General features: G+C 44.1%; 1 protein-coding gene across 1 annotated transcript in view; it reads right to left on the bottom strand.

The window, feature by feature from the left end:
- The window catches only part of DPP6 (dipeptidyl peptidase like 6), a 931,600-nt gene that overhangs the window by 528,163 nt on the left and 376,698 nt on the right, over positions 1-26,739 (bottom strand). Inside the window, 1 exon segment of the mRNA XM_030198448.1 lies at positions 18,643-18,664. Within this exon segment, the coding sequence (XP_030054308.1) occupies positions 18,643-18,664 (22 nt within the window).

Genomic DNA, 26,739 nt, shown 5'->3' with positions numbered 1-26,739 from the left:
ATGGGCGTTCTTCTCACAAAAACAAATAAAGCGGCATAATCGAAAGCCGAACTTTGGACGCTTTCAACTGCACTCCGTCGCGGATGCGGACAAAGTTGACGGGGGAGTGTCGGAGGCGTGGTGAAGGCGGAACTGGGGCGTGGTTATCACCCGAACAGAGATGGGCGCCCTTCGCCGATAATGGATGCGTTTGTAGCTAGAATTTAGGGCACTTTTCCTGGACCCTGTTTTTTGACGAATAAGGCCCCAAAAAGTGCCCTAAATGACCAGATGACCCCCAGAGGGAGTCGGGGATGACCTCCCCTGACTCCCCCATTGGTCACTAACCCCCTCCCACCACAACAAATGATGTTTCACAACTTTTTACTTTCACCCTCAAATGTCATACCCTCCTCCCAAGCAGCAGTATGCAGGTCCCTGGAACAGTTGTTAGGGGGTACAGTGGACGTCAGGCAGGTGGACCCAGGCCCATCCCCCCCCTACCTGTTACAATTGTGCTGCTTAATGCTACTAGTCGTCCAACCCCCCCAAACCCCCTGTACCCACATGTAGGTGCCCCCCTTCACCGCTTAGGGCTATAGTACTGGTGTAGACTTGTGGGCAGTGGGTTTTGAGGGGGATTTGGGGGGCTCAACACCCAAGGGAAGGGTGCTATGCACCTGGGAGCTCTTTTACCTTTTTTTTTGTTTTTGTAACAGTGCCCCCTAGGGTGCCCGGTTGGTGTCCTGGCATGTGAGGGGGACCAGTGCACTATGAATCCTGGCCCCTCCCACGAACAAATGCCTTGCATTTATTCGTTTTTGAGCTGGGCGATTTCATTTTCCATTATCGGTGAAAAGCAAAAACGCCCAGCTCACACCTTGGCGAATAAAGCATGGGCGTCTATTTTGTTTAAAAAATACGGTTCACTCCGCCCCTTCACGGACCCGTTCTCGGAGATTAACGCCCATGGAGATAGGCGTTTCTGGTCGATTATGCCCCTCTAAGTTTTCAGATGAAAATCCATCTTCATTTAGGAACTTAAAAGTTAAGCGCATAAATTTTGGCCTGCTATTCATTTGCCTAGATTTGTGAGCCTAGTGCTGAAAATCTGTGCTAAGCTTCTAAATGTTTCCCTATCCTAAATCTACCTCTTTTGCTACCCACTTTTTATGCTTCTAAATGAGTCTAGTGAAATTTTCCAGGTAATATTCAGCCTGGGGTGGTCAGCATTTTTCAAAGCGCCGACAACTGCAGACTGAGGGTCCCTTTTTCAAAGGTGTGGTAGGGCTACCACGCGGGTAGCATGTGCCAAATCGGCCCTATCACCAGGGTAGCGAAGGAGCCCAGCAATAGTTCTGATGGTGGCATGCGCAGTTTCCCATGGTAGAAAATAATTTTCTATTTTCAATTGCAAGGACCATTCCTGGTGGTAATTGGCAGTGTGGCTACATTGCCATGTGCTGCCCGATTACCGCAGGGTTAGCATGTAAGCCTTTACCACCAAGTAAATAGGAGGCGGGAAGGGCTCACACGGTAAATGGATAGGTACTAATTTGGAACATAGCACCTGTCCATTAATGCTATAAATAGAATTTCAGAATTTATGCAGATGCACTAAGAAGTGGCCTGAATGTGTGGGAAAATCACAGGCTAAAAGTAGCGCAGGTCACTTTTTAGTGTGTCTTTGTAAAAGAACCCTTGAATTAAACCTGGGTATTCAGTGCCACACCATATCCTGCCACCAGCACTGAATCCCCAGGTCTTCAGAGCTGGAAGTTGTCTAGGTTCTACTGATACTCAATGCCAGTGTCTGCATAACTAACTGGGCATAGTAAGGACTTTGTCCCAGAAGACCCTGGCAATAGCTGATAATGTTGCTACAGTCAGACATAATATTCAGCAGTATTAACTGGCTAAGTGGCCCTTTTACTAATAAAAAGTGGCCTTAGTGCCAGGGGCGTATCTGGAATCCGGCGGTAGGGGGGGCCACAGCCAGAGAGGGGGGGCACATTTTTGCCTCCCTCCCCCCCGCCGCCGCCGCCTCTGCCTCTCTCCACCCCCTCCCCGCCGTCAACCCTCCCCCGCTGCTTACTTTTGCTGGCGCCGAGGTCCGACCCGCAATCTCCGTTTTTCGTCTTCCTCCGTGGCCATGCTTCCAGGAAGTAACGCTGCAGTGCTGATTCGTTGAATCCAGTTCGACGTCTGACGTCAGACGCCGAACTGGATTCAACGAATCAGCACTGCAGCATTACTTCCTGGAAGCATGGCCACGGAGGAAGACGAAAAACGGAGATTGCGGGTCGGACCTCGGCGCCAGCAAAAGTAAGCAGCGGGGGAGGGTTGACGGCGGGGAGGGGGCCAGGGCGAAATCTGCGGGGGCCCAGGCCCCTGTGGCCCCACGCAGATACGCCCCTGCTTAGTGCATACTTACTTGTGTCATTCTCACACACTAATGCCATTTTTCCATGTGGGTAAAATGGCCGATTTCTCTATTTCCAGCATTAATAGCCACGCTCTAATTTTCCCATTAGCACGTGGCCTTTAGGGCACGACCACTTAACTATACCTATTTTGTAGGTAGTAAAGGCTCACGCACTAGCCACGTGCTAATCAGTTAGCTTGCAGAAATGCAGCTGTGCTACCCGATTAGTGTGGAACACGCCTACTCTCTGTCCCCTGCTCCAGTGCAATAAAGTTTTTTTTTAGCATGTGAGAAGTGCATATACATGCAAAAATTACTGCAGGATGTCGGAGCGTGCCTCACGGTAAGCATGCATCAGTGCTTATCGCAATTTAGTAAAAGGGCCCCTAAATGCACTGAATATTATGTCCTGACTCAGCAGCACTGTTTAACTGAGCAAGAGCCTCTCTGCCCTGTTCAAATACTGCTGAATATTTACCCCTTTGAGAATAAATTTAGGCACTCGGTCCTGGTAAATATTCAATTTAGGACCATAACTCTCAAAGTCAGGAACATAAATCCTTTGAATATTGGGCCCATTGAGTTTTGTCATGTTCCTTTACTTCAATAAATAAGTGGCACCCATCACATATGTAACAATAAATCCCGTGAATGACAGCAAGGCCCCAAGGTACAGTGACACTGAATGCTTGATTAAACCAGCATTGTTTCATGTCTGCAGGCACAGATTCCTCAAATAGTTTCTTCAGGAATATGATAAAAAAAATCTCTGTGCTTCTATACGTGATCAAAATGTGCTCGGAATTTCAATCGAATGTTCACAGAAAGAAAGTCAAAATCACATACCGTGCTCCAGCCTCTTGCTTTGGCTGTGTTATTTGTTAAGTGATATGTTCACATTTTCCTTATTAGACTTTAAATAATTCATCCCCAGTCACTCCCACAATTTCACCGAATTTGCTTGGTGTGACTAATCTGGTTCCATATGCACAAAGCCACAGAAAGGAGCCTGGAGTTTAATCAGATATTGTTGTTGTTGTTGTTTTTTTTTTTTGAGAATGGTGTATAATATTGGTGCTTAGCCCATCCATTAAGCAATGAGAGATTGAATAGTCTGTTACCTATCAATGTTCTGTAATTACTGCGGGAATAAAAACAATAGGAAAAAAGTATAGAAAGCATGAGTGCTTCCTTCACTGATACCAGCATATTGTCAATGGTAATAAGCCATCTGGACTACTGTAACACATTGTACGCCGGCTGCAAAGAACAGACCATCAAGAAGCTCCAAACAGCCCAGAATACTGCCGCCAGACTGATTTTTGGAAAAACTAAATATGAAAGTGCAAAACCCCTAAGAGAGAAACTTCACTGGCTCCCACTCAAGGAACGCATCGCGTTCAAGATCTGCACGATTGTACACAAAATCCTTCACGCAGACACCCCAACCTACATGCTAAACCTTGTGGACCTACCTCCAAGAAATGCCAAAAGAACATCCCGCAAATTTCACAACTTGCACTTCCCCAGCTGTAAAGGACTAAAATACAAGCTGATGCACGCCACTACCTTCTCATACATGAGCACGCAGCTATGGAACTCACTACCTACAGACCTGAAATCAATGGACAAAGCAAATAACTTCCGCAAATCTCTAAAGACTTATTTCTTCAACAAGGCCTACAAAGATAACCCATGGATGTGTTATCTAAGATCATCATCCCACTCGGCTATGAAAGTCTAACATTTATATCTACCCCTTATCACTTCCCTCTTCCCCTTCACAAGTTCCACACATCACTAATTGTATCTGTTATCCTGTAATGTTACTGTCATAATAAAACTATGTAAGCCACATTGAGCCTGCAAGTAGGTGGGATAATGTGGGATACAAATGCAATAAATAAATTACAGATTTTCAACTATAAGGGTTCTTTTAAGTAAGGAGTCCTTAAACAGAGCCACGGTAAAAAGTGGCCTGAGGTAATGTTTGCACGTGAGATTGCTGCGCTCTGAGGCCACTTCTTACCATGGCCATAAAAAGCCTTGCTTTCAATTGGCGTCCTTAACTGCCATGAGCCTCGGTGTTTGCAGCCAGCTAATTTCTGCCGTGAGCTAAGAATGCTACCACAGTTTAGTAAAAGATGCCCTCAATGAGCTCCATGTGTCAAGCCACTTTGTAAACTGTTAGCATGGCCATGTACCGACAGAGATTTAATTTCCATGTTCACTGCTTAACTCATTTTACTAAAAGGGACCCTAAGAATAGCTATTCCTCTAAGAAAATATCAGTTATTTTTGGGATTCAAATCTAGTATTTTTAGAGTAAGAGAAACGTTAGTTGAATTTTAGGGGATAAGAAGTTCAGCTTGCGCTGCTTTTCAGGTAAGACTGAGGAGGCAATACGAATTAACAGGTAAATTAGAGTAACAAAGATTTGTTTCAACTGAACCCCTACAAATGTTAGGCTAGGTAAGACCAAATTGTCCATAAAAAAAGCACCATTTTGGCCCACTCAGCCTGCCGATTTGTTCCTGTATTCAGTTTTATCACAAGCTTTACTTGGTTGGTTGTTATTACCCTTGTTCTGCCACTCCATCACCAGTCTAACCCTCCCCTCCTTTTTCTTTTTTTTAAATAATAAACTAATTAAAAAAATGTGTACATAAACACATTCCAAAAACATATGTAAATGAAAACAAACTTACCCTTTCCTGCTTATTTTCGAAGGAGATCGCCGGCCATCTTCCGACACAAATCGGGAGATGGCCGGCCTTCTCCTAATGCCGGCCAAATCGGTATAATCAAAAGCCGATTTTGGCTGGCTCCAACTGCTTTCCATCGCAGAGCCGGCCAAACTTAAAGGGGGTGTTTCCGCAGGGTATGGAAGGCGGGATGGAGGTGGGACAGGGGCGTTGTTAAGACATGGTCGGCTTCAGCCGATAATGGAAAAAAGAAGGCCGGCTCGGATGGTGTACATCTGATACGCACGTCCAAAAAATATTTTTTATATTCGGCAGCGCATATTGGACCAAGTGGCATTTGGTGAGCATAGGTCAATACCGCCCGGTTACCGTGTGAGTCTTTACCACTAGGTCAATGGCTGGCGGTAAGGTCTCAGACCCAAAATGGATGTGTGGCAATTTTGATTTTGCCACATGTCCATTTTCGGCAAAAATTTTAAAAAGGCATTTTTTACAGGTGCACTGAAAAATGATTCTGCGCGTGCCCAAAACCCATGTCTACACTGCCGCAGGCCATTTTTTAGTGTGCCTTTGTAAAAAGACCCCAAAGATTTTCAAGAACTGCAGTATGTTCTTATTTTCTTAGACCAATTATCTGACTATAACCTGTGCCTACTAGACTTTGTCTTGACTGTTCTCATAATTTAGCTTTTTCGCTGAATTGCTCCTACATTATGGAATGCATTATGCCCTGAATTACACCTTGAAAGTTCTTATAAGAAATGGAAAAATGGCTTGAAGATCTGACTTTTTTCCCCACAGGCATTCTCCAATTATTTATAACTGTTTGCTTTCTTTTTCACTCACAGAGTACACAAACTGTCTCTATTTCCTGCATTCTTGCCATTGTTTTATGTATTCTCTTGTGCTAACAGCCCTCATTTCCATATTCTGATTATTTTGTCTTCTATAATTGCTTTGGTCGCTGATAACAGTGGCACTGTTCTTAAAGTGTGACAGTGCATGCCAATCACTGGATGCCTCAGCACCTCTGAGCATTTAAACAATATACACAGCTATGCTGTAAAGGGCATGCCTGCCTGTGCTCCCTGTATAGTATACATGTGAACATTTTCATGCTGCCATTTAGTCGCATCCTTATTAAAGTGAGCACCCTTTATAGAGTGCTCTTTTCAAGGGGAATTCTCTTACAAAGCGTCTCCATTTTCATACCACTTGTGCGTGCAAAATTACAGAACACTAGCACTTTCTCGGGTGAGTGTTCTCTCACACGTGTTAAGTGCTAGCACAGTTCTATAAGGGCATGCGGAAGTTGCACAGCATGGGAGTGTACACATGGACAGAATAAAGGCAGGACTCCCAACTGCACGTGTAATTTATAGAATATTTCAAGCTATGCGTGCTTTTGCTGCCAACGGTGTACCGAGGGCGGGGCACTGGGGGCGGTACGCCCCAGGTGCATGCTGCAGAGGGGTGCAGGGAGCAGCCACGCGGCTTTTGGCTCCACTGGTTCCCTGCTCCCTCTATTACTTCCTGTTCCAGGGCAGGCGAAGCTGACAGCCACGTGGCTGCTCCAAGCATCCCAGGAGGTAAGCAATGGTGAAGGGGGAGGGTGTTTTGATTTGATGCGCCAGGGGGTGATACTGCACACAGGGGGGGGGGGGATGACGCTGCACCCGGGATGCTGCATCCAGGGGGGGGGGGTGCCCGTGTGGCAGCAGATCAAGGAACACCACTGCTTGCCACATTTACAGAAGAATAGTTACACCAGGTCTATGGATGATGCAACTGCAGGTGTATAAATAGTAGGTGAACCCTTGCAGGTCACCGAGATGCCACTATAGAATGGCTCCTGACTGGGCATTATCAGTGTACCTAAAGAGACGCACCCAATTGCAGAATTGCCTCCTCAATATGCGAATTAGCAGAAGTTAACTGGTAGTCTCTTTACAGACATGGTAACATAGTAGATCATGGCAGATAAAGACCTGCACGGTCCATCCAGTCAGCCAAACAAGATAAACTTTATATATATACCTGATCTTCATTTATCCTTGTCATTTTCAGGGCATAGACCGTAGAAGTCTGCCCGGCACAGTTCTTGTTCTAAAACTTCTGAAGTTGTCATCGAAGCCCCAATCCAGTCCATCCAAATCTATTCACCCACAATCAGAACACAGACCGCAGAAGTCTGCCCAGCACTGACTTTGCTTCCCAATTACCGGTATTGCCACATAATCTCCACTAAGCTTCTTTAGATCCATTCCTTCTAAACAGGATTCCTTTGTATTTATCCCACGCATTTTTGAATTTTTGTGCATTAGCTGCATGCCATTTTATGGGATGGAACTGGGAGGGTTATGGGAGGAAAATGGGCATGGACAGCACATGTCCCCAGATTCTATATATATGTGGTGCATTGAGTTGTGCATGCAAATTTGGGCATGTGCCCAATTTGCACATGCAACTTAATTGAATAATGAGCCAATAAGCGCTGATAATTGGCATCCTAACAAAAATTGTTAATGCTAATCGGATTTAATTAGCGGTTCCGTGCCTAAATTTTATGTGCGAGTTGGAAAAGGGGGTGCAGAAATGGGAAGGTCATGGGTGGATCGAGGGTGTTCCTAGAATTTATACACATAGTTATAGAATAAGGGGGAATATGCCTAATTTAGGCGTGAGGATTAGTACTACTACTACTACTACTAGTTAGCATTTCTATAGCGCTACAAGGCATACGCAGCGCTGCACAAACATAGAAGAAAGACAGTCCCTGCTCAAAGAGCTTACAATCTAATAGACAAAAAATAAATAAAGTAAGCAAATCAAATCAATTAATGTGAACAGGAAGGAAGAGAGGAGGGTAGGTGGAGGCGAGTGGTTACAAGTGGTTACGAGTCGAAAGCAATGTTAAAGAGGTGGGTTTTCAGTCTAGATTTAAAGGTGGCCAAGGATGGGGCAAGACGTAGGGGCTCAGGAAGTTTATTCCAGGCATAGGGTGCAGCGAGACAGAAGGCGCGAAGTCTGGAGTTGGCAGTAGTGGAGAAGGGAACAGATAAGAAGGATTTATCCATGGAGCAGAGTGCACGGGAAGGGGTGTAGGGAAGGACGAGTGTGGAGAGATACTGGAGAGCAGCAGAATGAGTACATTTATAGGTTAGTAGAAGAAGTTTGAACAGGATGCGAAAACGGATAGGGAGCCAGTGAAGGGTCTTGAGGAGAGGGGTAATATTAGTAAAGCGACCCTGGCGGAAGACGAGACGGGCAGCAGAGTTTTGAACCGACTGGAGAGGGGAGAGGTGACTAAGTGGGAGGCCAGCAAGACGCAGATTGCAGTAGTCTAAACGAGAGGTGACAAGGGTGTGGATGAGGGTTTTGGTAGAGTGCTCGGAAAGAAAGGGGCGGATTTTACAGATGTTGTAAAGAAAGAAACGACAGGTCTTGGCAATCTGCTGGATATGAGCAGAGAAGGAGAGAGAAGAGTCAAAGATGACCCCAAGGTTTCGAACTGAGAGAGCCATCAACAGAAATAGAAAACGGGGGGAGCGGGGAGGTGGGTTTGGGGGGGAAAATGAGAAGCTCGGTTTTGGTCATATTTAATTTCAGGTGGCGTTGAGACATCCAGACAGCAATGTCAGACAAGCACGCTGAAACATTTCAGTTGGTGCAAATGGTCATGCCTAAAGTTAGGTGTGATTCCAAGGCTATAAACTGTGCCTAACTTTAAGCGTGGTTTATAGAATAGCGCTGAGCATTATTTTTTTGGCATCAGTTTTTTAGCTACCATATTTAGAATCTAGCCCATTGCGGTTAGTGTATAGTACTAACTGTGTGCTGTCACTTGAGCATTTATTATTATTATTATTTATTATTTGTTACATTTGTATCCCACATTTTCCCACCTATTTGCAGGTTCAATGTGGCTTACATAGTACCGTAAGGCGTTCGCCAAGTCCGGTAAGGAACAAATACAATGTAATATTGAAATCGAATAAGGTAGATAGATAAGTGTGATGTCAAGGTCAGATAAGGTATGTATGTTTCAGGCACAATAGTGGTCGGGGAAAGGGGGGTTATATAGTGTCCAGTATGATCTTTTTGGTTTTGCTGTGTTGCTGAGTTGAGGCATTTAAGTTGGGTCGATAGGGTACGCCTTTTTGAACAGATAGGTTTTTAGAGATTTCTTGAAGATTAGGTGGTCGTGGATTGTTTTCATGGCTTTTGGTAGTCCATTTAGCGTGGGTACCCTTAACGCCACCTCTAGAAGAGGAGTTAAGTGCATTCAAACTAATTCAGTAGTGTACCAAGGGTGAGGTGGTGGGGGGAGTCCGCCCCAGGTGCAAGCAGCAAGGGGGTGCACGGAGCAGTTACTTCCTGTTCCGGGGCAGGGGACCCACAGAGCCGACAGCCACGCAACTGCTTCATGCATCCCCAGGTGGTGAGGTTGAGGGGGAGGTGGGTGATGCACTTTGGGGGAGGGGGAGGTGGATGATGTGCTTCAGGGGAGGGAGAGATGGGTGATGCATTTCAGAGGAGGGGAGGGTGGGTAATGTGCTTCGGAGGGGGGGGGGTGTTGTGCCAGAGGTGGGTGATGGGTCAGGGAGGGCGTAACAATGACCCAACCCAGGTGGCAGTCAATCTAGGTATGCCACTGTACTAATTGCAAATGAAAATACACAGTAAAGAATTCTGTGTGTGAACTGTAGGGGACATCCTAGGCACACCTCCAAAAGTTGCTGCATAGTCTTTGTGCTTACTGCATATTAATATTTACAGTTATACTGTGGCAAGTTCAAAAAACTTATTGTTCACTAAAACTTCAGTAAAAATGCCCCTTAATCTGCTCTTCCTTTGTCAATGCTTTTGAGAGTAGATGACATTAGATTAACATTCTGGAGAATTCCTCCGCTTATTATGCATCTACGATGCTATCATGAAAATAACAGCAAAAGGTTAAATTACAATTCATGAAGTATAATGAAACAGGACACGCTTCCTCAATGTCCTTGCTGGTAGTGATTATAAAGGTCAATAGCAGAATACTAATGCTAGAGCCATCTGGCAATTCATTCCATTTCCAGCACCTAAGATCAATTTTAACTGACATTTGCCCCACCACATTCTGCTTGTTAATAAGTATATATATATATTTTTTTTTTCCAATATTTGTAAATCAATAGAATGTGCCCCCCACCTCGGGCTCTGGCCCCCTCCCACCGCGAGGTCTGGCTATGCCCCTGCTGGCATTGGCCTTATTTCCCAATTACCGGAGTTACTATCTAAGCACCACTATTTTTGTTTTGCTTCCATTCTCTTTCCATATAGGAATTCATAGTGTTTATCGCACACATCTTGAAATTCTGTCACCATTTTCATCTCTACCACCTTCCACTGGAGGGCATTCCAGGCATTCACCACCCTTTCCATGAAAAAGTACCTTCTGATATTACTCCTAAGTTGACCCCCTGCATTCTCAGTTCATGTTCTCAAGTTGTACCACTTCCCCTTCTCTGGAAAAGATGTGTTTGCATATCAGTACTGCATCATATCACCCCTAGCCCTCCTTTCCTCTAGGGCATACATATTCAGTTCCTCAAATCTCTTCTCATTTTGGTCCGAACCCCATATCATTTTTGTTGTTTTTCTTTGAACTGCTTCAAATCTTTTTACATCCTTAGGGCCCTGTTTACTAAGCAGTGTTATCGGCGCATTAATGTTTTTAATGCACGTTAACCATGTACGCGCGTTAACCATGTACATGCTTACAATATCCCTATAGGCGCCTACATGGTTAGCGCACGCGCTAAGTGTAGGCACTCTAAAAACACTAATGCACCTTAGTAAACAGGGCCCTTAGTAAGATACTGCCTTCAAAACTGAACACAGTACTCCAAGTGGAGCCTCACCAACAACTTGTACAGTGGCAGCAACACCTCTTTCCTTCTGCTGGTTGTATCTCTTTCAGTACGGCTTAGCATCCTTCTGGCTATGGCCAACACCTTGCCGCATTTTTTCACCGCCTTGAGATCCTCAGATACCAGCATTTAGGGAACAACTGTGCTCTCATTGGGATGTCTACTACCGCTAGATCAAAGGGTGGCGGTAAGGTCTCAGGCCAAAAATGGACACGCGCTGGTTTCAATTTTAGCGCATGTCCATTTTCCATCCCCTTACAAAAGGCCCTTTTTCCTAGACGTGGTGAAAAATGGCCCAGCGCTCGCACTACCGCAGGGCACTTTTAACCACGGCTTAGTAAAAGGACCCCTTAATTTGCTACTTCTAACTTCATCCATAGAAATTGCTAAGGGAAACTACACAAGTACTTTTTTTTTTAACTCATGTATTTCTGGCATATTTCCAAAGAGAAATTGCCCGTATAACTTCTCTTTGAAAATTAACAAAAGGGACATGGGTAAAATAAAAATGCACACGTACTTAAACATTCTGAGGTTTTGTGAAACTTGCCCTTCATGTGCCCTTTTTTTTTTCTTCCTTGGACAATTCCTTTGCAAGGACAATTAAAAAAAAATAGCTATTTACTGAAGCAATCATTTGTGAGAAAATAAATATCAATTTAAAAATAAATAAAAATATTGCTTAATGGTATATGCACCAGCCTGAAATTGCTGCAGAATGCTTTTTTCATAGGATGGGATACATAAATATAAAACAAAACTGTCACCCAGCTGACAAAATCATTTATTTAGTATCGAAACATGTACTGCTGCCAAGACTCAAGGTAATCATAAGACATCATCCTTCCAGCCTTCTCAATGTGTCAAACATCTCCAGTGCTGTACAGGTGATAAACGAACTACCAGTCAAGTAAGGTGTCATGCGTCACATAAATCTTCACAAACTGACAAAACAGAGGAATGTCAAGAAAGAAACAAACAAATACATGCCCAGATGTGGTTTCACATCCTTTGAACAAATCTGGGAAAACAGTTTCCAAATGAAACAGTTTAGGATCTTGCCAGGTATTTGTGACCTAGATTGGCCACTTTTGGAAACAGGATGCTGGGCTTGATGGACCTTTAGTCTTTCTCAGTATGGCAATACTTATGTATTTATATGAAAATGTGTTACCTCACAGAGGATAGTAGCTGCTGGAAAAAAAAACCCTTATAGAGCTATTAACTATTAAGCAGTTTCATTAAAATTAGACTCACCCCCCCCCCCCCCAACTTACATCAATGGTTCTCTGTGAGCCAAGGCCCCAAATGAGGTCACATCATCAGTGGTTGGTGCCATAGAAACAAGGCTGCTCCCCCTCCTTATGGCCTTGTGGCAGTCAACATGGGGCCTGTGAGTCAGTGAACTCATAACCGTTTTTGATGGGATTTTAGATCATTGGTGTCTGACGTCACGTTTTTGTTAAATAGGAGCCATTTTGACGTTTTCTTTGGAGACGCAGACTGCTGTTTGTAGTGCTCTGTGTAGTGAGTACTTGTGAAGTAGATTATTATTTTTGTTTATAAGAGTTTGAAACGTGTAACTTTCTTTTTTGTTTTTCAGAACTGCATTTTTTGCCTTCTGGGACCCTGAAGCAGTTTTCAATGAAACACTGGCCATCGCTGGCCCGGGGGCGTGCTTGCAACCAGAAGCTGTTTGAAGTGCTCAGCCTCTGTTCCTGAGATAAGTGATTTTCATTGCTCATCAGCATTTTTTGGCATAGAAATTATATTTTCATGGTGATAGATATGTTGCTATTTTTTGAAGGCCTTTGCCTATGATGAAGCAAGGATCCATTGGGATCGCATCAGCTCTCTAAACCTTCACTGAGGTATTAAGCTCCTTTGAGGCTTTTCCTTCCTTTTTCATTATACCCATTTTGTACTATTTTGATATAATTCTGACATCGTTGTGGATTATTTTGTTATTATTGCCTTACTGCGTTGGTAATCCTGCACCTATATGTTTTGTATCTTTTTTAAATTATTCATTTATTGTTTCAATTATAATTATAAACATTCTTATCAAGCTGAAGCTTGTACAGAAAGGTATACAATTCAATAATAATTAATAAGCAAAGGAAAATTATAAATAGATACACTGAAGTCCTCAAGTTAGATCCAAGATTATCTTATAATGGAGTTATTTTGTGCAAAACATTTCTAGGAAGTTAGAAAAACCTGTCTAACATCAAAGTGTCTCATATTAACAAAGTTCAAAACAAATGTCAATAAACATTAACATTCTCTTAACCCCAAAGATCGTTTGGTTACAAGAAATTCTGTAAGCTGTAATGGCTCAAAGAAAACATATTTTACTGACTGGTAACAGACTATACACTTACATGGGTATCGCAAATGGAAAGTAGCCCCAATCTGAAGAACTCCTAACTTAAGCAATAAACACTGCCTACGTCTTTTCTGTCCAGAAATATACATGTTTTGAGACCAATGAATTCTTTATCTTTAATCTTAAAGAACATTTTCATAAACCATACTTTATCCAAAGTTAGTGCAACAGTTGCCAGTAAAGTAGAAGGAACTGCCAAATCAGAGTCAGAAGACTCCAAAATTGCTGACACATCCAAAGGGGGTTCAGCCTGTTGAGTGGACAATTGTGCTCCTGTTGGCTTGCTTAGTAAATAGTATACTTGAGAGAAAGGGGGAATAGCTTCATCCTTTGCCCCCCAAATTTCCTTTATATATCTATTCAACATTTCCCTAGGTGTAAACGATGGTACCCTTGGGAAATTCAAAAATCTTAAATTATTAGATCTCAGGGAATTTTCCAGGGACTCAATTTTCCTTCGCATATTCATATTATCTTTTATCATAGTTATTTGAGTTTCTTGAAATTTTTCAAAGTCCTTCTCCTGAGTCTCTATTTTCACTGTAATTTTCTTCATATCAGTATTCACTATTTCCACTTCCTCTTCTAACTTTTGTTCTGGACTCAAGAACATGGGTTTGAGGGCATAAAACCTTACCCAAGTTTACTATTAGGGCCCAAAGATTTTCCAGAGTAACTTCAGCTGGTTATTCCTCTAAAAAAGATGGAAAATTTAAAGCCTGTACCTTGTCAGTTGAAAGATTAACTTCAGCAATCTCTTCACCTGCAGTCAAATGATCTCCCGTAGACTTCTCCAGGGTTTTTGTATCTTTAGTCAGTGAACATATACAGGCCCTGCCCACTTCCTGTGTGTGAACTTCCAGTTATAATGGAAACCCATACAGAGTACTGGAGTATATTACTGCACTCAGGCTCACTAGGCTTCTATTTTCTTTTCATCATCATCTGGGGTCATGTGAATTTTTAAATGCAAAAGCGGGGTTATATTTGATAAAGGTTTGGGAAGAAGTCTCTCCTTTTGTTTTATTTATTATCCAGGGTAAAGTCAATTTAGGATGATGTATTTATGTATTTATTTTTATAATCCCACATCAACCAAAATAAGTTTCAGTTCAATGCGGCTTACAATAAACAATGATATAACAGTTTACATACAATAGATTGAGGTTTCTAGTTAACGGTAAATAGAGCAATATATTTTAAGTTTTTAAAGCTTTTCAGAGTAGAAGATAAGAACTTATGCTTCCAATTTCTTTAGGAATGAGATAACCACCATTTAGAGCCTTGGTAACTGAATCCAGTTGTATGAACAGTCTTATAAATTACATTTTACAACTAAATAAATTCAAAATCAGATATTCTCTTGATGTTGGTTTTGCATTCCTGACAATACAATTAAGTCCATCATATAGGGCCCCTTTTACAAAGCAGTGGTAAGCCCAACATGGGCTTACCATTCGCTAAAAAGCTACTGCTGGGCTACCTCAGCAGCCCGGCAGTAGTTCCCACCCCAGCGCACCATCATATCTGGTATGTACCAGTGGCGTAGCTACGTGGGGCCAAGGGGGCCTGGGCCCCCTAAATTTCCTCTGGGCCCCTGGTTTTACTGGTGGAGGTCCCCAACCCCTGACAGCTGAAGCATTGTCCAGCGCCAGTCTCCAGCACCGCCATGTTGCCTGCCCTGCTCTGTCTTCCCCTCACGTCTGGCACGCTCCTTTTAGTGACACTGAGCATGCAAAAATATACTCTGTATTCATCCAAGGTGTGATATTATCCATCATTATATTTGGAAAGCTAATGAATTAAGCAACATCCAACAGAAGACTCCAATTTGCAGTGTTTGTCCAGGCTTTGGTTATATCTCAATTGGACTATTCTAATTCCTTATATTTAGGGATTTCAGATATTCTCATGAAAAGATTACAACTTTTGCAGTATATGGCTGTTAGATTGATTTTTTTTTTTTTTTTTAGAAAGAAAAGGTTTAATTATGTTACTCCATTGTTGGTTTCTGTTCACAAGCTTCCTATTAAAGCACGAGTCCTGTTTAAATTAGTTTGCTTTCTCCCAGATTCTATAAAGAGCACCTTAAATTGTATGTGCTAATTTGGCCGCATTTAATTGATTAACAAGCCTATCAGCACCAATAATTGGTACTTAACAACCAATTAGCGCATTAATTGATTTAATTAGAATTTACATGCACAACTTTTTAGGCGTAATCTACAATGTGGTGCACGTAAATTCTATTGCATGCAGCTGAAAAGGAGGCATGGAATTGGCGGGTTTGGGGCATTTTAAAAAACTATGCGTACTATTATGGAATACACCTGATCTGCCCCTAAGTTAGGTCCAGGGATTTAGGCCTTTTTTTAGGGGGCCTAAATGAATGCGCCTACATTTTAGTTGCAAGAATGGCACGTGAGCGTATTGTATAAATTATGTCTAACTTTAGGCGTAGTTTATAGAATCACACTAAGCGCATGGTTTTTTGGCCCCAGTTTTTAAGGGGCTATTTATAGAATTGGGCCCTTTGTGTTTAAAATTTTACATGGTTAGCTCCAGAAACTTTGACTCAGTTAGTGCTATTTCCTTCAGTCAGAAAAGTTTCCAGGTCAAAAGATTCCTATGTTCAGCATAAAAAGATATTCACATCGGCTTTTTCATATACAGCTGTTGCAATCTGGAACGAGCTTCCTTTACCAGTGAAGAAACAAACCTCTTATTATACTTTTTGCAGAAGTCTTAAAACTTATCTTTTCCAACAGTTTTTGAATTAGGGTCAATTTTTATATTTTTCTTATTTTCATTTATGTAATCATAGTACATAAGAACATAAGAATAGCCATTCTAGGACAGTCCATCTAGCCCAGTATCCTGTTTCTAGCAGTGGCCAATGCAGGTCACAAGTTCCTGGCAAGATCCCAAAGAGTAGCAAGATTCTATGCTACCAATCCCAGGACAAGCAGTGGCTTCCCTATGTCTATTTATTGTAAACCTTTTGCAGAAGAACATAGTCTATAAATGTAGGATTAGATTAATCTAGATTAGATAAATGTAAAATGTACTTTCTACTTAATCGAGGACTGAGGGTGGAGGGAAGAGGGATGTTAACAGGCTTATTTTCAAAAGAGAAGGACGCCCAAATCGGCATAATCGAAAGCCAATTTTGGGCGTCCCCAACTGCTTTCCGTCGCGGGGATGAGCAAAGTTCCCGGGGACATGTCGGAGGTGTAGCGAAGGCGGGACTTGGGCGTGCCTAACACATGGGCGTCCTCGACCCATAATGGAAAAAAAGGGCGGCCCTGATGAGCATTTGGATGACTTTACCTGGTCCAGTTTTTCTTACAACCAAGGAACAAAAAGGTGCCCGAACTGACCAGATGACCAGCGGAGGGAATCGGGGATGACCTCCCCTTATTCCCCCAGTGGTCACTAACCCCCTCCCACCCTCAAAAAACAACTTTAAAAATATTTTGTGCCAGCCTCTATGCCAGCTTCAAATGTCATACTCAGGTACATCACCCCCACCCCACCATCGCGGCAGTATGCAGGTCCCTGGAGCAGTTTTAGTGGGTGCAGTGCACTTCAGGCAGGCGGATCCAGGCCCATCCCTCCCCACTTGTTACACTTGTGGTGGTAAATGTGAGCCCTCCAAAACCCACCAGAAACCCACTGTACCCACATCTAGGTGCCCCCTTCACCCATGAGGGCTATGGTAGTGGTGTACAATTGTGGGTAGTGGGTTTTGGAGGGGTTGGGGGGGGGGGGGGGCTCAGCACACAAGATAAGGGAGCTATGTACCTGGGAGCTTTTTCTGAAGTCCACTGCAGTGCCCCCTAGGGTGCCCGGTTGGTGTCCTGGCATGTCAGGGGGACCAGTGCACTACAAATTCTGGCTGCTCCCACGAACAAAGGGCTTGCATTTGGTCGTTTCTGAGATGGGCGTCCTTGGTTTCCCTTATCACTGAAAATCAGAAACGACCAAGTCTAGTGACAACCATCTCTAAGTATGACCTAAATTTCAAGATTTGGGCGTCCCTGACCGTATTATTGAAACGAAAGATGGACGCCCATCTTGTTTCGATAATATGGGCTTCCCCGCCCCTTCACCGGGACGTCCTGCAAGGACAACCTCAGGAAAACTTGGGCGCCCCCCCCCCCTTCACTCTCTCCTCAATCCCTGGCCCACTACTTCCGTGACAAGGTCCAGAAGATCAACCTCGAATTCACCACTACTCCTTCTCCTCCTCTTCAGCCTATATCTCACTCTCTCATCCAACCTACCCAGGCCTCCTTCTCCTCCTTTCCTACTATCACCGAAGAGGAAATCGCCCATCTCCTCTCCTCCTCGAAAGCCACCACCTGTTCCTCTGACCCCATCCCCACTAACCCCATCAACACCATCACTCCTACCATCACCCCCACCATCTGTCATATCCTTAACCTCTCTCTCTCTCCACTGCAACTGTCCTGGGCACCTTCAAGCATGCTGTGGTCACTCCACTCCTCAAAAAACCATCACTTGACCCTACCTGTCCCTCCAACTACTGCCCCATTTCCCTCCTATCCTTCCTCTCCAAGATACTTGAACGCGCCGTTCACAGCCACTGCATTGATTTTCTCTCCTCTCATGCCATCCTCGATCCGCTTCAATCCGGCTTTCGCCCCCTACACTCAACAGAAACGGCACTATCTAAAGTCTGCAATGACCTATTCCTCGCCAAATCCAAAGGTCACTACTCCATCCTCATCCTCCTCGACCTCTCCGCCACTTTTGACACTGTCAATCACAACCTACTTCTTGACACACTGTCCTCCCTTGGGTTCCAGGGCTCTGTCCTCTCCTGGTTCTCCTCTTATCTCTCCCATCGTACCTTCAGAGTACACTCTCATGGTTCGTCCTCCTCCCCTATCCCGCTCTCTGTTGGAGTTCCTCAGGGATCTGTCCTTGGGCCCCTTCTTTTTTCAATCTACACCTCTTCCTTAGGCTCCCTGATCTCTTCTCAAGGTTTCCACTATCATCTTTATGCTGACGACACCCAGCTTTATCTCTCCACACCAGAAATCACTGCGGATACCCAGGCCAAAGTCTCGGCCTGCTTATCCGACATTGCTGCCTGGATGTCCAACCGCCACCTGAAACTGAATATGTAAGACTGAACTTATTGTTTTCCCACCCAAACCCACTTCCCCTCTCCCTTCACTCTCTATCTCAGTTGATAACACCCTCATCGTCCCCGTCTCATCTGCCCGCAACCTCGGTGTCATCTTCGACTCCTCCCTCTCCTTTTCTGCGCATATCCAGCAGATAGCCAAGACCTGTCGCTTCTTCCTCTATAACATTAGCAAAATTCGCCCCTTCCTCTCCGAGCACACCACCCGAACTCTCATCCACTCTCTCATTACCTCTCGCCTTGACTACTGCAACCTACTCCTGACCGGCCTCCCACGTAGCCATCTATCCCTCCTTCAGTCCATCCAGAACTCTGCCGCACGTCTTATCTTCCGCCTTAACCGATATACTCATATCACCCCTCTCCTCAAGTCACTCCACTGGCTCCCAATCAGATACTGCGTACAGCTCAAGCTTCTCTTACTCACCTACAAATGCACTCGATCTGCGGCCCCTCCGTACCTCTCTACCCTCATCTCCCCTTACGTCCCTACCCGTAACCTCCACTCTCAAGACAAATCCCTCCTTTCAGTACCCTTCTCCACCACCTCCAACTCCAGGCTCCGCCCCTTCTGTCTCGCCTCACCCCATGCCTGGAACAAACTCCCTGAGCCTATACGCCGTGCCCCCTCCTTACCCATCTTCAAATCAATGCTCAAAGCCCACCTCTTCAATGTCGCCTTCGGCACCTAATCAGGAAAACTTAACTACCCCAACTTGACATTTTGTCCTTTAGATTGTAAGCTCTTCTGAGCAGGGACCGTCCTTAATTGTTAATTTGTACAGCGCTGCGTAACCCTAGTAGCGCTCTAGAAATGTTAAGTAGTAGTAGTAGTAGTAGTAATTATGCTCCTCCACATGTCACAACTTACAGTCTACAATAAACAATCCTGCTGCAACTATAACATTCTGCAGTCCCCGAATTATTTCCTCATTCAGCTAGAACTAAATGAAAGCAGGGTAAAGTATTCCATGTATTTAAGGAAACAGCAAAATAACACATTTTACCTAGTCAGAAGTAAGCATAATAACTTCTGACCCATGCAGCTTGAGGAGGGAGTAAGAAAGAAGAGGGAAGCATAGGGGGGAGCAGTGGAGTGGCAGAAGTAAATTCGTCAACATTCAAACTCAAAATGTATTTAAAAACAACAAAATAATATGGCTGGGGGGGGGGGGGGTGGGTCTTCTGGCTCTTCAAAGTAATTACCAGTAAGAACTTAACCACTGCAGTGGTCCAATCTTCACATATCTCAGCTGTAACAATATCTCCCTTCTTGGCACTATGCCGTATTAGATCTGTCATTCATTTGCTTGATAAAAATGATTTAAAGCTTTAATTCACACTTTATTAATCTGTAGAATTGACTACTGTGATATTCTTTATAATGGACTTCCAACCTCATCCCTCAAACGTTTTTAGATGAAACAAAATATAACTGTGAAACTTCTTTCTGAGCCCATAAATTTGATTAGGTCACTGCACTGTTTATACACTATCATTAACTACTTGTATATTAAGTGCATAAGTACATAAGTAATGCCACACTGGGAAAAGACCAAGGGTCCATTGAGCCCAGCATCCTGTCCACGACAGCGGCCAATCCAGGCCAAGGGCACCTGGCACGCTTCCCAAACGTACAAACATTCTATACATGTTATTCCTGGAATTGTGGATTTTTCCCAAGTCCATTTAGTAGTGGTTTATGGACTTGTCCTTTAGGAAACCGTCTAGCCCCTTTTTAAACTCTGCTAAGCTAACCGCCTTCACCACGTTCTCCGGCAACGAATTCCAGAGTTGAATTATGCTTTGAGTGAAGAAACATTTTCTCCGATTTGTTTTAAATTTACTACACTGTAGTTTCATCGCATGCCCCCTAGTCCTAGTATTTTTGGAAAGCGTGAACAGACGCTTCACATCCACCTGTTCCACTCCACTCAATATTTTATATACCTCTATCATGTCTCCCCTCAGCCGTCTCTTCTCCGGCTTAAGTTCAAGTTAAGTTATTCGTAATCTTCTGATGCTTCATTCTGAATCACCCCTAGTATACTTCTAATCACTATCCTAGGCACCCCATTTTGTTGTTTGCAGTCCTCACCAGCTGACTTGCTTGTGGTTCCATCTTCCCATTAAAAACACTTTGACATTACTCGTAGGACATTTGCTGCGCTGGTCCCTTCAATATCACCTTTGATCTGAACATTCAACACCTAAACTCAAACACAGCCTTAAAGCATAGTTTTTTCAGCAGGCTTTTGGGGGTTGTGGATTGTGTGTGTGATACAGTAGACAATCATTTTCTATTTTATCTTGATCTCTTGCTTGTAAATTTTAATTTTGGGTAACCCTGTACACTGTCTAGATGCCCAATGATGTGAAGGCAATATAGCTAATACCCATTAACCATTAAAATGACATTTACTGTCTGCTAGAATGAAATCCAGCTCAAAATAGTATGCAAAAAGCTCAAAAGTGTACTAAAAAATGCATTCATTATTAGAAACAAGGAAAAATCTTATCAGACCAGTCAATAGGAAAACTAATTCTCATATCATCTTTAGTTCTCCTACAGTGAGGCACAAAGAGGGCAGGTACAAATGGACAGACTGAACAGAGCACATAATTCTTATCTGACTTCTCTGTTTCTATAAAGCAATTCACTTCTGTAAGTTAAATCTGTGTGTGAAGCTCTCACCTCCCTGTGCTGAGTATAAACAGCTGTGTTACTGGCCAGGAGATTTACATATTCAGCTGTTCTAGGGGTCACCTTCTTGTGTACAGCAAACCATCAAATGTGATTCTAAAACATTTCCATTTACCCATAAGACAGATTAGCCAAATGTTTCCCCATTAAGGTTCTGAGCTTCTGCTGACCCTCTGCAGTTCCAGCATTAATACTTGGCATGGGAATGCTTAATCCAGAGTCGGTTGTGATGCACTCTAAGGTCCCCCTGGGACAGCTGCATTACAGAGTTGAAATAACACCCCTCACTCAGATCGAGATATTTTATCGAGCTCTGCTTAAGGCTGCTTCTTTTGATGCCTAGACTCCAATGTCTATGTCATTTCCTTCTCAAGGTTCAAGAGTTTGTGCTTTCTCTACTTTTAAATTAAGAGACAAAATATGTCAAGGTTAATGTACCAAAACTTGGGGCAAGGTAAGAAAAGAACTATGAAAATGATGTAGTCTGCAGTTTAGTACAATCATTAGTCTTAAGCCACCTTGATTACTGCAATGGAATATACGCTGGGTGCAAAGCACTCCTTCATAAAAAACTACAAACTGCCCAAAATACAGCTGCTAGGCTGATCTATGGTAAATCGAGGTTTGAGAGTTCCAAGACCACTACTTGAGAAACTTCACTGGCTTCCTATCATGGACCGGATAACTTTTAAAGTTTGCATCCTGGTGCATAAAATTCTCTATGGTGAGGCTCCAGCATATATGGATGCCCTTATCAACTTACCACCTAGGAACTCTTCCAGATCGTCTCGCACGTACTTGAATCTTCATTACCCAACATGTTGTGGCCTCAAGTATAAAACCACCTAAGCATCCACCTTTCCCTATGTTAGCGCTCACTCGTGGAATGGTTTACCAAAATCAGTAAAATCTATTCAAGATTATTTGACCTTCAGAAAATCTCTAAAGACCCTATTATTTGGAAAAGCTTACGCTAAAGACCCACCTAGCATCTCTACCACTGAGCAGCTACTGACATAACGACATATTGAACTCTGCTACCCTTTCTCCTTTTCCTCTACTTTGCAGTTACTCGTTAATCTCTTTAAATTCATTGTATTTTCTTATTTGCTGAATTGATGTATATTTTTGCAGACTAATGTAAGCCACAGTGAGCCTGCCCGTGGGTGGGAAAATGTGGGATATAAATGCTATAAATATATAAATAAATAAATAAATAAATAAATAAGAAGTGAAGTTACTGTCCATTCTGATCACAGATTTTGCAGCGGGGTTTATTTGATTTGTTAGATGAATGATATTCATAGTAGAGGCAATCCACATTTCAGAAGTACTGTGTAACCTGAGATTAAGATAGAAATGACAAGGATTTGGCACATTTAGGGGCAAAACAGACCAACAGAAGTAGAGGCTGACCAACAAACAAAGCCAACTCGGGAGATGGTGCTTAAAAAACGTTTAATTGCTTGCACAAAGAACCCAACACGGTTCGTGTTTCGGCGTGATAGGATGCCTGCTTCAGGGGTCACAAACAGTGTTCACAGAGTATACTAACTGTGTTGCCACCGAGTATGCACTCTGTAAAGCAAAAAACAACAAATGTTTCTACCGAGCATTAACTCGAGAGTTGGTCAAAAACCGAGCTAATGAACACTTGTTGGAACGCAGTTTTTTGACCAACTCTCGAGTTAATGCTTGGTGGGAACATTCGTTGTTTTTTGCATTACAGAGTGCATACTCAGTGGCAACACTGTTAGTTAGTATACTCTCGTGAACACTGTTTGTGACCCCTGAAGCAGGCATCCTATGACGCCGAAACACGGACCATACCATGTTGGGTCCTTTGTGCAAGCAATTAAATTTTTTAAGCACCATCTCCCGATTTGGCATTGTCTGTTGGTCAGCCTCTACTTCTGTTGGTCTGTTTTGCTTGTCGTGGAGGTTTCCCCTGTTCATTGTTTCTGACATTTAGGGGCAAGTCACTTACAAAACAAATACATGTATATAATATACAAACTGCTTTGATTGTAACCACAGAAAGGCGATATATCAAGTCCCATCCCCTTTCCCATTCCCTTTCCTTCTACAAAGTTGCATAAGTACTAGCGTGAGATTACCGCAGCTGAAATGGGCTGCAGGACAAGCTGAGGTATCCCGCAGTAATTTTGCAATGTGCCTGTAAACTGTGCACTAACGAGGGGGCAAGTCTAGAGTGGAGAGTGAGTGTTTCTGTGCTAATCAGTTAGCATGTCTACATTCCTGTGCACTGATTAGTGCGTGATTAGCACTTGGGCCCTTACCGCCTACATAATAGGTGGCAGTAAGGGCTCATGCGTTAATCTTTTTTAATGGTCATGCACTATTGGCAAAATTAGCGCATGGCCATTCATTCAGAAAATGGAAAGTCAGCCATTTTCCGTCTGTGCTAACAATGGCCTTAGCTTGTGGAAAAGACCCACGTAAGAGTGTGCTAAGGCCATTTTTAGCACAGCTTAGTAAGAAATCCCCAAAATGAGATGTGGAATCTGTCTAAGGTAAAATCACATGGTTAGTCTACCTTTCTTTTACCTTATTCACATCTCAAAGGAGAAAGAGTATATGGAGTCACGACAGAATGTTTAGAAATGTTGGAGTATGATGAGTCAACATTTGGCTAATAGCAATGGCCATGCTTCTTATTCAAATCAGTTACCAGGACAGTGTAGACAAAGAGACCTATGCAAATAAACTCATGGGGAAAGAAGTCCTGAATTACATGCTATCGACCTTGAAATAAACATAGAGTGGCAACTTTTTTTCTGCATTAACTGCACAGCAGTCTTCCCATAAATGCTGGCAAAAGATCATGAGAAGGTTCTGTAGTTACTGCACAATAACTTCAAAACTTTAAATATAGAATATTATGACAGATAAACACCACATGGCATCTCCAGTTTGCCAATTCATACCCAATTAATAAGGTCTATAATTTTTTCTGAGATCCTCTGGTGCTTGTCTCATGCGTTCATGAAGACAGATATGATCTTCATTTACACCACCCTTTCCATAAAGAAGTATTTCCTTAGGTTACTCTTGAGTCTGTCCCCTTTCACCTTCATCCTATGCCCCCTCATTCCAGAGCCTCCTTTCGGTTGAAAGAGATCTCCCTCTTGTGCACTTATGCCATTGTAAACTGAGGCAATTTTTCTGGCTTTTTAACCTCAGGATTTCTCTCTTATTTTTATATAAAACTAGTATAAAAGGCCCGTTTCGGTAGGCAATGAAACGGGCACTAGCAAGGTAATCCCCCCCCCCCTGCAGCGTCCTTCCTGTCTCCCCTGCCCCCTCTGCAGCCACCCATCTGGTCTCAGAACCCCCTCCCCACCAACCCTCCTCTGCCCCTGCAGCCACGCATGTGCAGCGGCCCTCATCTATTCCCTGCTCCCCCTGTAGCCACCCATATCCAGCGACTCTCCTCTTCCCCTGCCCCCCCTGCAGCCACCCATGTCCAGCAACCCTCCTCTCCCTCTGCAGCTACCCATGTCCAGCGACCCTCCTCTCCCCTGCCCCCCTGCAGCCACCCATGTCCAATGACCCTCCTCTCCTTTCCCCTTGCCCCCCCTGTAGCCACCCATGTCCAGCAACCCACCTCTCTCCCCTGCCCCCCCTGCAGCCACCCATGTCCAGCGACCCTCCTCTCCCCCTGCCCCCCCTGCAGCGTCCCTTCTGTCTCCCCTGCCCTCCCTTGCAGCCACCCATCTGGTCTCAGGACCCCCTCCCCACCTCCCTCTTCCCTCCCCCCTGCAGCCACCCATGTCCAGCGACCCTCCCCTCCCCCTGCCCCCTCCAGCCACCCATGTCCAGCGACCCTCCCCTCCCCCCTCGGCGCATCACCCAAACTCCTACCCCCCCAGCGCATCACCCAAGCCCCTACCCCCCCCCTCGGGCACATCAACCCCCTCGCTACCCGCAGCCACCAATACTAGCGCTGTCCGTCCGCTGCTGCGTCTCCTGTTGAGCAGCAGCAGCCGGTACAAAAAGAAAAAAGCCAAAAAAAAGATTTTAAACCTGAAACACGGCTCCATAGACAGCCATCTGGCATTGGCTGTCATCTCTGCAGCCGCTCCTCCTCTCCCCTCTGACGTCGCTGCGCTCCTCCGGGGTCTTCCTGCAGAGGCAGTGACATGGAGGGGAGAGGAGGAGCGGCTGCAGTGATGACAGCCAATGTCAGATGGCTGTCTACAGAGCCGCGTTTCAGGTTAAAAATCTTTTTTTGGCTTTTTTCTTTTTGTACCGGCCGCTGCTGCTCCACAGGAAAAGCAGCAGCGGCCTGACAGCGTTAGTATTGGCGGCTGTGGGTGGCGAGAGAGTTGATGTGCTCAAGAGGGGGGTAGAGGCTTTGGTGATGCACCGGGGGGAGGGTCTTGGGTGATGTGTCGAGGAGGGGGTAGGGGCTTGGGTGCTGCGCCGGGGCAGAGGGGCTTGGGTGTTGTGCCGAGGGGGGGGCACTGAGAGCTGACTGGTAGGCAGGGGGAGGAGTAGGGAAACACGTGGAGCGTGTTTCCCTACTCCTCCCCTTGCCTTGGATTCAGCTGTCAGTGACATCACTGACGTCAGTGCATTCTAAACTGCCTAGCAGACCACCTCCGAGGGAGCCACGGTACCAGGCACATTAGAACGTTGGAGGTGAGAATTATTATATAGGAAGGCCTTTTAAAATTCTAATTTTATATTGCTGGGTTAGCTGTTGGATTATTTTCCATTGCTTTAGTAGAAGGGTTTTAAAAAAAAAAGAATTTAATGCTTGCTTTAGGGTTTTCTTTTTTACATTCAGTTCACTTGAGGACATAAGTTAATTATACTCTTTGAAGTCACAGCACTTTTCATCTCCAGCTTATTCTTCTCTCTCTTACCCCTACTTAGCTTTCCATAACTCCTTTCACCTCCTCCCCAGCTCCTCCATTTTTTTCACCTTCTCTGACTCCTTCATAGATGTGTCCCTTTCCTCAGCTTCAGCATTTTTCTAGTGCCTCTATATTCTTCATAATTTCACACCCTCTCTCCTCCTGACCCCACCTCATCCCACTTTTCTATCCCATTTAATACATGCCTACACATACTCCCACCCAGTTGCTTGCCCTCACTGCCACACAATCCCTCCCACCATCTCCAAGTGCCCATGTAAGAGGGCAGTAGGTGGGAGAAGGGGAAGGTGGGTGAAGTAAGATGGGTGACTGTTGGGTCAGGGAAGGAATTCACTAGGTGTTGAACTTTAGTGATGAAGTAATTTGCCAGGACCTCAGCTGACGGGTGACAACTAGTTTGTGGAGTATGATTGACAATGGGCTTTGCTATAGTTAATTTATGAAAAAAGGGAGAAAAGTTCTTTTGAAAGATTTTGCGCTTTTTCCAATTGTTTACTAATGTAATCGAATTTCGTCTTTTTCAACTGAAAATTATAAGC

This window comes from Microcaecilia unicolor, chromosome 1 (genome assembly GCF_901765095.1).
Source record: "Microcaecilia unicolor chromosome 1, aMicUni1.1, whole genome shotgun sequence".
Classification (NCBI taxonomy): domain Eukaryota; kingdom Metazoa; phylum Chordata; class Amphibia; order Gymnophiona; family Siphonopidae; genus Microcaecilia; species Microcaecilia unicolor.
The sequence above is the reverse complement of the archived record's forward strand: the minus strand, read 5'-3'. Positions and strand labels throughout refer to the sequence as shown.